Source organism: Emys orbicularis, chromosome 8, assembly GCF_028017835.1.
Source record: "Emys orbicularis isolate rEmyOrb1 chromosome 8, rEmyOrb1.hap1, whole genome shotgun sequence".
NCBI lineage: Eukaryota > Metazoa > Chordata > Testudines > Emydidae > Emys > Emys orbicularis.
In genome coordinates, this window is record NC_088690.1 from 37,419,807 (window position 1) to 37,437,219 (window position 17,413).

At 41.0% G+C, this 17,413-nt stretch overlaps 1 protein-coding gene across 1 annotated transcript in view; it reads right to left on the reverse strand.

Moving 5' to 3' along the window:
- Positions 1 to 17,413, reverse strand: part of DPYD (dihydropyrimidine dehydrogenase) — a 564,598-nt gene that overhangs the window by 95,885 nt on the left and 451,300 nt on the right. Inside the window, exon 18 of the mRNA XM_065409369.1 lies at positions 15,321 to 15,440. Coding sequence (XP_065265441.1) covers positions 15,321 to 15,440 — 120 coding nt within the window. The remainder of the gene's footprint in view (positions 1 to 15,320; positions 15,441 to 17,413) is intronic.

The window sequence follows — 17,413 nt, forward strand, 5'->3', positions numbered from 1 at the left end:
GCATGTAAGGCTCCCCAAACACCAAGAAAATGTCACCAATCTCTGTTGGGGCAGCTGGGAGCAGACTTGGAGGATCTGCCAAGAGCAAAGGTGTCCTGGTGGGGAGGGTGGCACCCAGGAGCAGCTCAGCAATGCAGAAGGTGAAAGCTATGGGAAAGCACTACTGCTTCCATGCCTTCCCCACCTGACAGACCTCTTGTGATTTGTCAGAGAGGAGTCACACTGATGTGACCCACTGAGGACTTCCAGAGGTTTTCACAAGCTTCTCAGGGAGATGGGGGAGAAGAAAAGGGGGAAGACACCCTCCCTGATGACTTTCTTAGACACATAAAACTACTAGGCAAATCAATAAGCATGCTGCTGCACAGCATACTCTCAGAAGTGCAAAGCAGCAGCCTAGAATAACCACCAGTGAACATGGTCTCTTCGTATTCCCACTTTCAAAATCACCTCTTTGGTAGGATTTGAGGAAGCCATTTAGTTTAATAGAGAAAGCAACTATGCAGATTCCACAATATCTTTCCCCAAGAATGTACACTCCTGACACACAAAGTTTCTCAAAGGCTGCAAAAGGAGTACCCCTTGTTAAAATACAGGCAGCATAGCACTGGGCAACTGTCCACAAATCAGTGGACATATTGCCAGGGCTGGCAGAATCAACAGTCATGAATCTGATGTGGCAGCTATAGCTAAGGGTGGCAGTCAATATTTAGGCATGAGAGTTGCTGGGATGAGCTCACCTAGGGTGATCAGACAGCAAGTGTGAAAAATCGGGATGGGGTAATAGGCACCTATAAAAGACAAAGCCCCAAATATCAGGACTGTCCCTATAAAATCGGTCACCCTAAGCTCACCACAAACAGATCATGGACTGATAATCAGCCATTTTTTCCCCAGTCCAGTCAGTGATGTCTACAGGACCTTGAAGCACGTAGGCATGGCTGTTCACAACTGAACATCATGTTGTGTTTTCACCAATGCATATGATTGTCAAATGTAAGTTAAGGCTGCCTCTCCTTTTGGTAATCTCCCTTTTGGGTTTGTTAGGTGGCAAAAAGCTCCACTGCATCCGTAGAATGTCTTAACTTTGCTGAGATTGGTATGGTACTGTAGAAACCAAGTAATTGTATTTCCTGGTCTCTTGACACTAAACACACCTTTTTCAGACACCTTTCCACATTTGCCTTCTGTACATACCACAGTCACTTAGGAGCATGACTCAAACTCTGAAGTATCTAGTTACAACAGGGCACCAACCTTAATGTTGTTCATCAGCTCCCTCTGTGACTCAATAATGGTGGTTTAATCCTTAACTGTCAGCTCCCTTGTGGATTTAAAGCCAGGTCTTTTAACAATGAGCTTTATACAGTGTATGTTAATCGGAAAGACTCCGGCAATTATCTGGGAATATAGATATTGCAAATGGGTGATTAACTGGCAAACAGAATTACTACAGTAGTTTTCCTGTAGGATTTTTGGATGTATTTATTGCTTTTAAGAGGATGCTTATGCAGCTCATTTTGTACAATACTGTTTCTTGCAAGAATATACACATATTAAAATGCAGATGCCTTGGTTGACTATTATATATTGGTTGCATTTATTTGAAAACTTGCAAGGCCAAAAAAAAAGTCCCTGTGGTTGTGAAATACTGTAGTAAACACATTTGGTGATAACTCATCGGAGATGAGGTAACGTGCAATGAAATACAAATCCAAGATCTAACTCTCATAGAACAAATCTGCCTATCTTTCCCCTTCTCTATTTTATGCTTGCAGTGTTAGGATTTGCTCACTATTCAAGTAGGATATTAAAAAACACAGAATGCTCACAGGATTTAGCCAAATAAAAATGTGATCACTAGGGTAAAATCACAACAAATCAGAGCTAACTAAGGCTCGGGAAATTACAAAGGTAATTCACAAGAGTGCTGGGATGGAGGGTGATAACAGAAACACTTCCCCCCGAGTAGTTAACTTTATAACCCTCCAAAAATCTCAACACACTCTTTCTTTTTTTACTAAGCCTCTGTAGAACTCGCTCACATGCTGGTGCACCCTCATGTTGGTGGGTGTTGGGTAGCAGGCTCCTTTTCTTTGACGCCCCTTGCTGACAGCTGTTCTGGCCCTGGCTCCTTCTTCGAACTCAGCTCTCCAGCCAGGGCACATTCAGTCTCACCCTTTCCAAAGTCCCATACAACTCTAGTCATCAACACAATGTCTTCTACCCATCCTAGGCTCTTCTGCAGTCCCACTCTCCTCTCAGTTTCCCAGGCTTCGCCTCCAGAATCTCCCAATAGAATGTAGAAAACCCCAAACAAACCAAACCTAGCTCCAACAACCATTGCCCATACGAGGCTGAGTTTTCAATCCTGCTTGGTTTCCCCAGCTCCCTATTCCTGTTGGAGACACAAACACACAGGGGTATTTCCTTGGAGTCTTGCCCCTTGCTCAGGGCCTACCATCGCGGCTAGCTCCTCTCCTACCGCCTCCCTACAGTTTCTGTCTGGGAGTGAGGGAACTCTCACTCTTTTTTTCCTGGGTGTCTCTATTCTGGGGCCCTGTCCTAGACCTTCCCCTGTACCTTTCCCTTCCTTCCTTAATGAAGAAGACCCAACTGTTCCCCAGCTGTGTCTTATAACAAATTAAGTCTGACACAAGGTGGACTAACTGAGCTCTCAGATTCCTGTGAATCTTTTGTTCACCTGTATGGAGTTTACACATCCCATTAGAGCCTCTCACCCTTTTCAGTGAAAAGATGTAAAATGAAGCCTCACTTTGAAAGTAGAGTTTAGCAAAAAATTTTCACAAAAACATTTACTGAAGTGAAAAATGCAGATTTAGCAACACTGGTGTTGGTGTTGATTTAATCAAATGTTTTCAGGTGACAACAAAACAACTTTTAAAAAAAAAGAAATATTTCAATTTATATTTCATTTTGACTTTTTGAAATGAGACTTCAGTCTTTTGATTCAAAATTACTTTTTGTCTCAAAATTTCCTGTAATACTGGTTAAAAGTTACAAAATTCTTAAAATAAAAAAGAACATTTTATTCTGGGTCAAACAAAACGTTTTATTCAACCCAAAAATGACCTTTTTAAAAAAACTTTTCACTTAGCCAACCTTTTTTACATTTGTTTTCAGTTGTTTTTTCAACCCGAAGAGAGATTTTTCTCTCAATTTTTTAGAATTGCCAGTGAACTGAAAAATCCATAATCTGCCAAGCTACAGTCAAAAGTTTGTCCAGATGGTTTTTCCTAGAATACATACATGATTCACAATCCCCATCATAAATCCCCAATGCTGGGTTTGTTGGAGGATTTTTTTTTTAACTGTGAAATTCCTGGGCCCTGGTTTGCATGCAGGAACCCAAGGAAGGGAGCACAAGCTGACTCAGTGCCTAAACTGCTAGAGCTAGCACAGCTGTCTAGCTGCCTGCAGATGAGCCGGTTTCACCACTGTGTTGTTAATTCATCCTCAGTCAGTGAAGAGGCTAGCTCAGTGGAGGAGTCAGCTGAGCAGCTGACATTGGTTACAGAAGACGATGGGATACATTCTCAACAGTGACAATGGAGAGAAAAGACAGTATTTGGTGGCCCAGCTTCCCACATCTCTCAGAAGTGCAGCTGCTGTCTGTGAGTCAGTGTGGATGGGAAAGAAGGAGAAGAGGCACCTCTGAATTATAAAATGCCTAATTCTTTATCCTTAACTCTGACTTTCCTGGATCTTCTTCATTTTTCAGTTCTTCACTTACTGAACGTATGTGGTGCATGTGTTGTTCTTCTTTTTTCGCCAAAGTAACAGATACAACTTTACAGTCTTAACTCTATCCTAAAGTATCTCTATCAGAGAATGTCCTTTAAATGGTTTTCTTTGAAGAAATGTAAGCACTTGCTGTAGATCTTTCTGATGAAAAGAGATTATTACTCTGAATACAAAGGTGATCAAAACAAACATATGATATTCAATGAAATACTAAAAATCAGTATTAAAAATTAAGTAATTCCCTGGAAAAGACTGGGACCTAATTGACCCGCAGCAGGTCAGCACTCAGAGTTTTTAAATCTGCTAGCACAGCTGTACACCAGAGTTGTTTACAAACTCTGCCACATCCTTGACCTTGTTGGAGCTAAAGTTAGAAAACATTTGTGCTGTGAACAACAAGTAAAGTGTATAAGCTCTATGGGAGACAATAAACCATTCTCATTAATTCTACCACAAGGTTTCATGTGGAACTCAAAGTCAGCAGCAAGGTCACCTGCAGGTCTGATAAAGTCAGCAGCAAAGGATCTTGTAATATCTACATCTGAATTCAACCACACCTAGACCTATCTCCTGGGTCAGCTCCTCCCTCTCCTTCTTACATCAAGGCTCAGTGAATTCTCAAACCCTGTCTCCTAGCATGGTTTCATCATCACCTGACAAAGGCTTGCAACAGTGCATGGACAGCGAATACTTGCTGGCCACCTGATTAAGCTGAAACGACCACCCAAAATGCTCATCTGGGTCACCACATCATAGCACTGACACACCAGTCCCAGCCACTTACACATACTGATTCATAAGCAGTCCCTGCTCTTGTACCAAAAGCTTGGATCCTCCTGCATTGAAATATCTGCATGGCTGGGGTTTGCTGTTTTTTTTGAATCTGCAAGAGTGACTCCTCCTTACTTCCAAATGCAATGTACCTCACTTCCAACTGCCTACACATACTGTGCATCTGTTTAACTGCTCCCTGTCCCCAAAGCTTAGGCCCACTTCCCAGTAGTGAAAATCCACCCCATAGAGGCTAACCCCCCGATTCTCCAATCGTACAGCAGTCCTTCACGCCTTCTCCTTTATTTTTCTCCCTCACTGTTGCCCCAGGCAATCTGACCAGTCTGTATTCAATCTAAATCCTCCAGTCCTCACTCTGTATTTCGACACAATTCCCATTGACTTAAGTGGGATACCAGGGGGAGTAAGGTGTGAAAGATTTGGCCTGAAGACTGGCATATACATACTATGTATCTTATGAGGTGCTGAGACTTGGTGCAAAACAAAAACTTTGCAACAGGCTTTACCAAAGCTTTTTACTATTTGAAATTTTTTATATTTTACGTTCACTGCCATATTAGAGTGAATGGAAAAATACTTACTGGTAAATATCAAGTGATTTTCCAAAAATAATAATTGTGCATAAGACACTTAAAACAGCTATGACATGTGAACTGCAATAGAAGTTTTATTTGATTTGTAACCTTCCTGCCAGGTGGAGTCGGCAGCAACAAGGGCTGGGTTCAATAACTAGGGGTTCCTTTTGACAGTGCAACACTGAACTGGCTTGAGCTCCCAACCAGTAATCTGGAAAAATTACACATGACCCTTGGGTGCCACTAAGAGGCAATACTTCCCTTCTCACAAGCACAGAGTCTGTGTATGGAAAAGCAAACTTTTAATAAAAGAGGAAAGGAACCTGGCATTAAATGGGGAAAACACCACAAGCATGGCTTGAAAACACATGACCATTAGCAACCCCCGCCCCCGAGTATATTGGGCAGTGTTCTTTTGCTCAGTCTCTCACCTTGTGGTGTGAAAGTCCAACAACAAATGACCTTTTAACATGCTAGTCCCACTCCCTTCACTGCACGTGACTCACAGTTGTCCTTCGTCAGCATCGACCCAGAGTTCAGAGGTGCGTTTGCATGAGTTCACCTCCCACCATGGGCAGGCGGCATCAAGCAACCCTTCAGCTGCTGCTGCTGTGTCGTTTACTCTGCATCACTACCCACTGCCACCACTCCATGGTCACTCATTCTCACTCTGGCCACTTCGCCAGAAGCTCAGTGGTCGTTCACTTCATCACCGGCTGCTCCACCATCATTCACTACACCACCGGCCATTCCGCCACTGGCCACTCAACCATCATTCACTCTGCCATTGGCTGCTCTGTCGTTAGCCGCTCCGCCTTCATTCATTCCACTGCCGGCTGCTCCATCATCATTCACTCCGCCATTGCCATCTCTACAGGGATGTCTTGAGGTCCCATCGCTTAACACAGCTCTCAGTGATTTCAGCTGTTAGTGGGGGAGCCTCACTGCTAATGCAGGTTGGGCAGTCTCTTTTACCAGAGACACTATTCCATAGAAGGCCTAATGCTTAGACCTGGTTATTAATGATTTCAGCTCTAGTGAGCCACAACAAAAGACTCTCAATTAAGTCTTAATCAGCTCTGTCATTACACAGTGGAGAAGGGGAGAGTCAAATGGTTTAGGGCTCTGAGGCAGAGCCCACACCACCAGATAGAAACACCTGTCCCCACCCTCCCTCATCTCCACTGGGCTTTGGCACCCATACACCCTGCTTTGCAAGCACAGTTCAGTTGAGGGTGAACCCCTCAATCAGGGCATGCCAAGCATAGTTCTGCTCCCCTTGATTTACACAACACTTTATTACCCCTGCACCCAATAACAAAGTGATTTGCAATCCAACACCAACCAAAAGCGATCATTTGGGCAAAGCAGCTCCATCATGCTGCACACCTAGGCAGAGTGGGTGTGTCTATGCAAACAAGGTCAGTTCCTGAAGTCTTCTCCCCCAGCTCATCAATAGAGAGCTCATTCAGACCCTACTTACAGATAGCTTTCAGCATTTTTACTAGTAAAATAATTGATCCAAAATATTTTGAAGGATTTTTTGCATGTGCTTGTTTAAAATTAAAAGTGCCTCATAATCAAAAATGTAAGAGAGAGGTTAATTCTCCACTGGATCTGTCGTGCTTTCTCAGAATGTTAACCCTGCTGCCATAACCAATAGCAATAGTCCCAATCCTGTTCCTGGTACTGGGAGTAGAATTAGTTTCATACATAGCTGACAACAAAGTTCACATATCTTGTACGTTCATGTCTATTAACCACTATAAGCAGTTTTGAAAAAATAATAATAAACCCAATCATATTTTCTTTATCCATTCATTTTCCCCTCCCTTTACTTCAACAGACGAAACGGGCAAATATTTGGAAAGATAAGGAGATTCACGCAAGAACCAGGATAAAGTTATACAATGTCATTGGGATGCCCACATTGTTCTCTGCTTCTGAAACTTGGCAAATGCTATTACAAAAGACTGGCCAACAGACTATAGAAAAAGAAAGCTGATGTGCTTTGGGCATGTGGTATAGATGTAAAAAAATTATATTTTCCTAGACAAGCCCTCTATATTGGATACTACTTTGTGGAAGACTGAAAAGAGGAGGACAACAGATGATATATCAGAAAACCATTAAGAAAGATGTCGCTCTCATGGAAGCAGACTTCAATGGAGCAAGAAATGTGGCACTAGACAGATGGAGGTGGAAACACTGGGTTGCCTCATGGTTCACAAGGCATGAAAACATCTAATAATAATAAAATGATAATAATTTTCTTCAATAGACTAGTTATATCCATAAATTGTTCTTGCTAACTGCAGAGTGTAAAATGTTATAACTGTCTATGCTAATCACATCAAATGCTACGTTCTGTTTTATGAGGAAACCTGGTGCAACGTATTCCACTATTTTAACTGCATGCATTAACTCCCATTTCATTGATGCCATTTTGACCCAGATTAAAACTAAATGCATTATTGCACTGCATTGCTGGATAGAGTAGTTCATAGTCATTCTCGTTTCATACCATATATGAAAGTGTCTGAATAAAATGTATCATTTCAGCCAAATGACTCTTTAACGCTAGTCTTCACCTCTAGTAGGGGATACTACCATAATCAGTATAACGTGGTACCTCAATGGATAACCGTTCATTTAAAAAAATCATTTGAAAATGAAATATTTTCACTGGAGACATAAATTTTGATGTAAACAATGAAAACTACATGGTGTTCAACAACAGTAACATACTGTTAATCTAATCATGTGTTATTAAAACAGCAGTGTATGACCAACTACTGTTGTTTGCTGCAACTTTAAAAAACTATCCTGAAAAGAATAGCAATAGTTAATGCTGATTGGATAGTTTTCTAGGGGTTTGGAACAAATACATTGCTTTTAATCTGAAAACAACACTGGACGTTTCTGTGTGATAGTTGGGGGATTCAAACCAACTAACAGATAAATTTGGTGAAGAATCTCATTCTAGTCATGCCCTCCTCTCCTAATTTCCCTTTTCACTGTTTTGTCTTCTTTGCCTGTTCCTCAGGGAACTGAGTGATTGATAGCCTAATCCAATGACTGTATTACAGCTGCCTCAACTTGGACTCTTTTCCTTATCATTAGCAGTTAGCCTATGGTTAAATTCACAGCTCACTGCTTGGTACAGCCCCTGAGATTTAAGGGTATGGCCTTTAGAAAATATTTAACATAAAACTGAAATCTTGACATACTGAGAAATCAGTTCTCTGTAAGGCTTCTTTAATTAATCCAGTGTACTGTACCATTGTTCTATATGAGACTGTGACATGGTGAACTGCTGCTGAAACTCACTGCATTTTTTCCAATGATATAAGCCAAACTAACTTTGCTTTTAGAGTAAAGATTTTTTTATTAATTTCAAGTTTGGCATGAACTCTTTGAAACCAACAGAAGGAAGAAATATTGCCATATTTAAATGCTTTATCCAAAGACCTGTGCTTCACTCTTAATAGATGATTAGTTTAGTTCTTCAATGGATAAATTTAATTAGTTTAAAAAAAACGTGTTATATTTATTAAATGTTTCAGTTTCTGTAAGTATACTAGAAAATATTAAAAGTAGAAAGAAAAAGATGCTCAGTTATGTGACCTTATCTGCAGAATAATACTTATTTTTAAAATGGCTATGGAAAGGATGTAGACCTTGATCTACGTTGTAAACCTTTGCCCTAGTTCCAGTCAGTCGATGAGCTGCAAGCTTCTATGAAAATGGCAGCTGAGTCCCAGATGAAAAATTATGCATCTCATAAACTGCTATTCTGCTGAAATGTCAAGCTACGGCAGGTCTGTACCTCAAACTCAGCACTTGGCATTTTCCTTCTGTCTGCTTTGTTGCCATGAAGCAAACATGAACAGTGAGGATTTGTGTAGGGCAGGTAGCAGGCGAGCTCACTGTCAAAAATCTATTATTAGGGCTCTGATCTCTTTTGCAACAGACCAGTGACGGCAGTACACTGAGAGAAATCAGGCTGCAGCAAAGACATAACAGAAAAAGAGCATTCTTTGTGAATCTGTACATAATATATGTAAATGAGTCTTTAATGGCTGAGCTACACTTAACAGAAATAATAACCCCAAATTAAAGCTCTAATATATATTTATTCTGTACTCCTGTTCTACACTGTTCTCTAAATACATTTTAATATATACTCTTTAACATGTTTCTCAATGTATATTTATGCTAACATAAGTGTATATACATATATTATTTATTTCCAATGATAGAGAGATTTCCATTAATGTCTATTGATCAAAATCAGCACCATGCAGTCACTGAGAAAGATGTGATTATGAAAGTGAAAGCTCTTATTTTTTTCAGATTTTCTTTTAATGGTGTGTCATTGACTTAAAATAAAAAACAGCACTTATTATACATATAACTTTCTCCCCTTCAATTGAAGTTATACATTTAAATAGATTAAAATATATGTTCCTATTAATAATGCCAATTATTTCATAGAATATGTAACACCCTGTTAAAAGACACAATTGGTGTATCACAGTGATTTTCATAAAAAGAGACAGCTCCACTAAATTACTTGAAAGGTAACTAAAATTAAGTATCAATACTGAATTGTAACAATTATATGTTCTCATATCTGCTAACTGAACCTACTATAGATATGTTCCTTCCAAGATTTCCTGATGGTCAGCCACAGTTCTTATGAGAAAAAATGTACTGTAAAGGTTCAACAAAGCTATAACTTTGTCATTCTCCCTTATACTGACACACACACACAAACATACATTTTAGTACATTATATTATAGTTACATAAAACAACATTACAGTAACCTTATAAAAATACTATAGTGTTCTATAGTAATGGCAATATCACTATTGTAAAATGGGTTCACGGCATTACTGTAGAACACTGCCAGAATGTTTATCACAGTAACATTAAGGGGAACATATTTAGCACATTGTGTAGGGATTTAGCTTTTTAACTACTTTTAACAGAAGTATTTTGCTGAAGTCCAGCACATGGTGTTACAAATTTATTGTTAAGGGATCTGGGTTGGGGGTTGGGGGAGGGGAAGAGACAGGAAGCCGGAGAACTCAAAAGTTAATTCTTAACCCACTCCATTTTGCCTATAACAAGTACTCTGTATTTTTATAAAAATAAAACACATCTGGAATATGTAAATACCATGTGAAAACTTATGGCAAAATTTCAGATTTTTTTTCTGTTTAAAGTTAAGTTTAAAAGGAAAAACACCTAACACCTCTAGTACCTATAAAACACACAATTTTCAAATTATTTACTATTTACATAGTAGACTGTAACATCTCTCTCAGAGCCAGCCATAACTATTTCTTGTGCAAATACATGTAATGAGAATTAACTTTAAAAAAATATTTAATATTGCACATATACAGGAAGTACTAATAGTAAAATGCTTATGGAATGTCTTATAAAAGCAAACTATAGTCCTGCAAGCACACATGATCAGCTTAATGCATGTGAGTAGTTCCAGATCTCAGTATTGTTCCCTTAACAGTTAGGAGAAACTAAATGGGAGGCTCTGACCCATACAGTTGCACTGTGTGAGGGAGTGGACAGCTACTGGGATCTCATTTAAGGAAGTGTATGAATTAGGGTTGCCAACTTTCCAATTGCAGAAAACCGAACATCCCTGCCCCGCCCCTACGCTGCCTTTTCCCAAGTCCCCACCCCAAGTCCCCGCTGAACATCCATGCCCCACCCCTACTCCGAGGCACACACCTCCGCTCACTCCATCCCCCGTCCCTCAGTCGCTCACTCTCCCCCATCCTTGCTCATTTCCCCCAGGCTAGGCAGTGGGTTGGGGTACAGGAGGGGGTGAGGGCTCTGGGGTGGGGCCAGAAATGAGGGATTCATTTCTGCAGGGGGCTCTGGTCTGGGAAAGGGAGTTAGAGTGCGGGTTCTGGCTGGGGGTGCAGGCTCTGGTGTGGGGATGGGGCTGAGGAGTTCGGAGTGTGTGGGGTTGCAGGTTCTGGGAGGGAGTTTGGGTGCGGGAGGGGGCTCAAGGCTGGGGCAGGGGGTTGGGGTGTGGGAAGGGGTGAGGGGTGCAGGCCTTGGGAGGGAGTTTGGGTGCAAGAGGGAGTTCCAACCTGGGGCAGGGAGTTAGGGTGCAGGGTCCGGGTGGCGCTTACCTTAGGCAGCTCCCAGAAGCGGCCGGAAGGTCCAGCTCCTAGGTGGAGGCGCAGCCAAGTGGCTCTGCGCACTGCCCTCACCCACAGGTGCTGCCCCCACAGCTCTCATTGGCCGCGGCTCCCAGCCAATGGGAGCTGCGCAGCTGGCGCTTGGGGCGGGGGCTGCGCACGGAGCCCCTGTGGCCGCGCCTCTGCCTAGGAGCCAGAGAGAAATGCCGGCTGCTTCCAGGAGCCCCGTGAAGCCAGAGTAGGCAGGGAGCCTGCCTTAGCCCCACTGCGCCACCAACTGGACTTTTAACGACCTGGTCAGTGGTGCTGACCGGAGTCGCCCGGATCCCTTTTCAACCGGGCGCTTCCAGTCGAAAACCAGATGCCTGGCAACCCTAGGATGAATATAATATTATTCCCTCCCTAAAGAGGTGGCACAGGAGACTATGGGTATACTGTGGCCTTAGAGCTGTGTTGTGGGTGCATAGCAGCAATGGTGCTTCACTGCAACCTGTGGGGGAAGGATTCTTTCCTCTTGAACTCCACAGACCTCTCCAGCATACAGCCCAGTTACTCTATTTCATCTGTGAGCTGGGTTTAGGATTTGACCGCCAAGGAGTAGTTTCCAGTGTCAAAGTAATCACATCAACAATACAGTACAATGAGAGAAACAACAATGCTTATTGATGTTCAGCAATTTAAAACAGGTTAAATAACACTTAAAACAGGAATCTATTTTCCCATTCAGCACCTGGGAAGTTAACACTGAATATAACAACTCCAATTTGAATTGTACTTTCAGAAGAACATTAATAAACTGCGGACTCTGGAAAGAGATTTAAAAAGATGACAGAAGCACATCTCTGAGACTACCCTGTAATTCCAGGCAGTGAATTCTCTAAACAGCTGTTTTGATTGGCCTTTTTATTCCTTTTAAATAAATCAAAGGAAAATATTTTCCACACCCTAATTCTTTAATAGGAATTTAAAAATATAACTTCTTTCAAATGAGATCTTTCCCATGAAAGGGTGGGTAATTACAGCCCTTCCAGATGCAGTCACTTCTGTACAAAGCAGAGAAAGGGAGAGATAGCCAAATGGGAACAGTTCATAAAAGAAGTTTCTGTAGTTTATACCATGGTGAGGGCACATCCATAATCCTCTATATAGGAAGTCCATTTCTTGGGAAAGGCGTGAAGTGGAAAAGTCAGGCCACATCTGGATAAGGGCATTGACAGACTTTACCATTCACTCTGTAATGTAGGTTTTTATTAAACTTGTAAATGTATAATTTGGAGCTAATTCTATTAGAATAATGTATTTCATTCAGTAATACAAGAATAGTAAAATAGCAGAGAATGGCATGCTGCCCACCCTTAGGACAACTTCAGTGCTAGCATAGAAAACACAGCAACTGGACATATTACCTTACACTGTACATCCCTCCTGAGGGGAAACCCCTGATAAGAAGTACCACAAGTCCATTTCAAACTAGATGAAACAAAGCACCACATAATCTATTGCAGGGAACAAGCATGTATTGGCAGGGAGATGATCTAGATGACCACAAGGTAGGACCTTTCCATCTCTAATATCTATGATCCAGACAGCTTCTCCACAACTAGTGTGTACATTCCAGTACAATGGGGATCTTTTAAAAAGACAGTAGCCACTCAAGTATTTTGCTTTTGTAAATCTTGTAAAGAAAATGGGCCATATTCACCACTACCTTTGACTTACATCAAAGATAAATTTTAGCCCAAAAAGATGATCTGATGTTTTTTTCTACTTTTGAAAGCAACAAAAATCTATACGGCTGCACAGAATGTAAAAGAAAATAATATAAAGCAAGCCTATAGGCATGTAAATGGTCTTATCTCCATTTAACAGACAGGGAAACTAAAGCATGGAAAGGTCAAGTGTCTGGTTTAGGGACACACACAACAGGGCCTTGGTGAAGCTGCTAGGAATAGAATCCAAGACTTCTGCCTCCTAGTTTCTTGATCTAACAACTAGACATACTCCCTCTGTTCTTTATGTTCCGATTAAGACAGTTGGCTAGCTCTCTTCTGAATTATTTTGGCATTTTTATACATTTGTACATTATTAGGCCATGGTCCTGCAATTCACAGATGTATCACTATGTCTGTACATAGCACGCTTGACTTTATTGGAGCTCTATGGCATTCCTGCATACAGTGAGTTGGAGGATTGGGACCTTAGTGATGTTATTTATAGTCCAATTTATTTAATTGTCTACAGAAATGCACTCTCAAAATATACCCAAACTCAATGGGCTGAGGGCTCTTTTCCCCTTTCCTTTTTTTAAATTTTTTTTTAAAGACACTCAGGTTGGTGTTATGAGTGTAAGATTGCATCCCAAACCACCATCTTCTATTTCTTTTGATATATGTATAGCTTGAGAAATGAAAAAAACCCTTTTTATATGTATGTTTTTAAACTAAAAACCCAAACCTCTCCCAGGCTGGGATCTGTTATGATACCAAAAGTGAATTTTTATAGCAGAATTATAAATCAAGAAAATATAGAAATGCTGAGAAACTCTTAGGTACAGCTGAGCATTCAGCTGCTGCTACAATTTACACAATATACATGTTTTAAATTTGTGACACAAAGGACACACTTTTCATAATGCTGTAATTTTATGGTTTTATTAGATTGACTTATGGTAGGAAGGAATATTCAGAAATTGCAGCTTAAATGAGAAAATGGGAATAGGGTTAGTTATATAAAATACTACTGTAATAGTTATTTTATTAATTTTTAATGCACAGCACCCACTGTGACCTCCTTTTTTCTTTTGCTGTCAACATGGCAGTCTGGAAAAATTGAAATGGGCTGACAGAAAGCCTAGTGAGTACTACAACCCTAACACTGTGTAACTGCTCTCTCTCTCTCTGCATCCTCCATTCTGCATATCAATAATATTTTAATGCCTTGTTTGACAGTCACTATGAAATAATCATTATACAATAAGCAGATTTTTTTTATCCTTGCACTGTAGTATAGAGGTGCCCTTAAAAACTTCTGGATGTTATTTAGTTATCCAAGGCAACAGGCAATTTACCACTGTATATGATTTGTACACATTAAAGTCAATTAAAAAACCCCAACCCATTGTATTTGCCCCTCTATGTTCTCGAAGTATAACATAACTACATTAAATAAAGCATTTTTTGTCTGTCCAATTTCCTCCAAATAATTTTTTTGGACCAATTCAGCAGTGCTTTACTTGAACAGTGGGATGCTATTATGTTATGTATATTTACCACTTTCTCTATCACCATGGAGACTAATCTTCATACCAGTACAGTCAAGAAGCTCACAGCATTGTCTTTGCAGGACTTTGTCACAGTGACAGCGTGCACAGGGTCAACAGATTAATACATTAGTGAGGATAGGCAATGAATTAGAGTATAAAACTTTTTGTTGCTGGTTTTAAAATCATATCCTGAATCATCACACTGAAATACCATATATACAAGTATAAATATTACAAAGGAAAAGAATATATAATATGCATATATTTACTAAAGGTGATACATTGTTTTTATCATGGTGGAAAGAAAATAAAAGGATTTATCGTACGTGGATTTCAGTGTGGTAGGAGAAAGGTTCAGCCTACAATACACATACTGCACTTGGAATGTTTATATTTTCCCCTTACAATGCCCTTTCATTAGCCTCTGTCTAACATGTGGCCTGACAATTGTGACAGAATGAAAAATTCTAGGAAAACTGTGGGTCACAAGAGAAGAGATTTTCCTCCTTCTCTAGTGACCCTATCACAGTGTTCTGTTGTAGTGTTTTACCATTAAGGAAAGGGCAACACAAGAGTCTTCACACTCAATCTGTTCCATCTGTCATGACTATTAGAAACACTGACCATCAGTGAGCTTTAAGAACTCAGCACTACTGCAGACATGATATTCTAGCCCACTACAAGGACCTCCCGATGTTTTGTCAGCCTCCAAGGAAGCATTATGGATCAAAAAGACATCACTTACCAGACACGCCACCATACGTGGTCTTCTTTTCTCCACCAACTGCAGGCCAAGGTGTGCAGTCTGCGTTTAGTCCCATCAGTCCTGACACAGTGTTCATGGCTGTAACACCATCTGCACCACCTGTGAAAGAAATAACATTCACTTTTTGTTAAACATCCTGTACAAGTACAACAGAGGAAAATAAATATAGAAACAGTAAAGTTGTTAGATATTTAGACCCAGAGACTCTGAGGCCAAAGAGCACAGTGCAAATCAGGAGGAGGTGTGAAAGGGGGCTTTAAAAAACCAATCCTGGATTGGCTAGCTAGTCCCCTAGAAAAAGTAAGACCAGCCTGAAGGAAACTTGCATCAGTTGCAAGGGCCCTAAGGGGCTGATATGGCAGCTGAGCATAGGGGCTCCTAAGACAGATGTCTCTTGTCCTTGGCCATGCTCTTTTCGCTGGGTGAGACATAGGATTTGCCACACTAGCTCTACAGCTTTGGAGATCCCCCTGCATTCTCATGATTGGTTATACTGGCTAATGGACCATATTGTGCTAGTGGATCTGGACCTTACTCTTATTACACATTGTGAATATGGAGGTTACTCATCTGTAACTGGATTTTCTTAGAGATATGTGGTCCATGTGCCCGAGTCTGGAACTTCTAACAAGCAGTGTCTGTTGGCCCAGACATGCGTAGTAATTCATCTCATGCTCTAGATTAAGGGCATAAGAAGAAACATGGGCCAGTGCCCCTATAGTTTCTCCTCTTACCGCAAATCCAGAAGGATTTGAAGCAGAGGGGATGGAGGGCAGGTAGTGGAATACAGATATGGACCACACAACTTGAAGAACTTCTAGTTACAGGTAAGTAAGCTCCATTTCTTCTTTGGGTGCTGGTCCCTATCTGTATTCCACATATGAGCGATAGACAAGCAGTATTCAGATTTGAGGGGGGTGCGAGGATGCTGGCGAGAAAGATGCTTGAAATACTGCAGTTCCCACAGCTGCATCCATGGTGGAAGCTTGAACTAGCACCTAATGTTTAGTGAAAGTCTGAATGAAACTCCAGGTAGCCGCCCTGCATATGTCCAGCAATGGTAATTCCTGCAGTGATGCTATAGAGGCAGATTATGCTCTGGTGGAATGTGCCTTTACTCTGCCAGGTGGAGGGATCTGAGCTAATTGTAGCACATGATGATGCACCCAGAAATCCATTTGGAGATCCTCTGTGAGGATACAGCTTGTCCTCACAAGAACATAAGAAAGGCCGTACCGGGTCAGACCAAAGGTCCATCTAGCCCAGTATCCTGTCTACCGACAGTGGCCAATGCCAGGTGCCCCAGAGGGAGTGAACCTAACAGGCAATGATCAAGTGATCTCTCTCCTGCCATCCATCTCCACCCTCTGACAGACAGAGGCTAAGGACACCATTCCTTACCCGTCCTGGCTAATAGCCATTAATGGACTTAACCACCATGAATTTATCCAGTTCTCTTTTAAACTCTGTTATAGTCCTAGCCTTCACAACCTCCTCAGGTAAGGAGTTCCACAAGTTGACTGTGCGCTGCATTTAGAAGAACTTCCTTTTATTTGTTTTAAACCTGCTGCCTATTAATTTCATTTGATGACCCCTAGTTCTTGTATTATGGGAATAAGTAAATAACTTTTCCTTATCCACTTTCTCCACATCACTCATGATTTTATATACCTCTATCATATCCCCCCTTAGTCTCCTCTTTTCCAAGCTGAAGAGTCCTAGCCTCTTTAATCTCTCCTCATATGGGACCCGTTCCAAACCCTTAATAATTTTAGTTGCCCTTTTCTGAACCTTTTCTAGTGCCAGTATATCTTTTTTGAGATGAGGAGACCACATCTGTACGCAGTATTCGAGATGAGGGCGTACCATCGATTTATATAAGGGCAATAATATATTCTCAGTCTTATTCTCTATCCCCTTTTTAATGATTCCTAACATCCTGTTTGCTTTTTTGACCGTCTCTGCACACTGCATGGACATTTTCAGAGAACTATCCACGATGACTCCAAGATCTTTTTCCTGACTTGTTGTAGCTAAATTAGCTCCCATCATATTGTATGTATAGTTGGGGT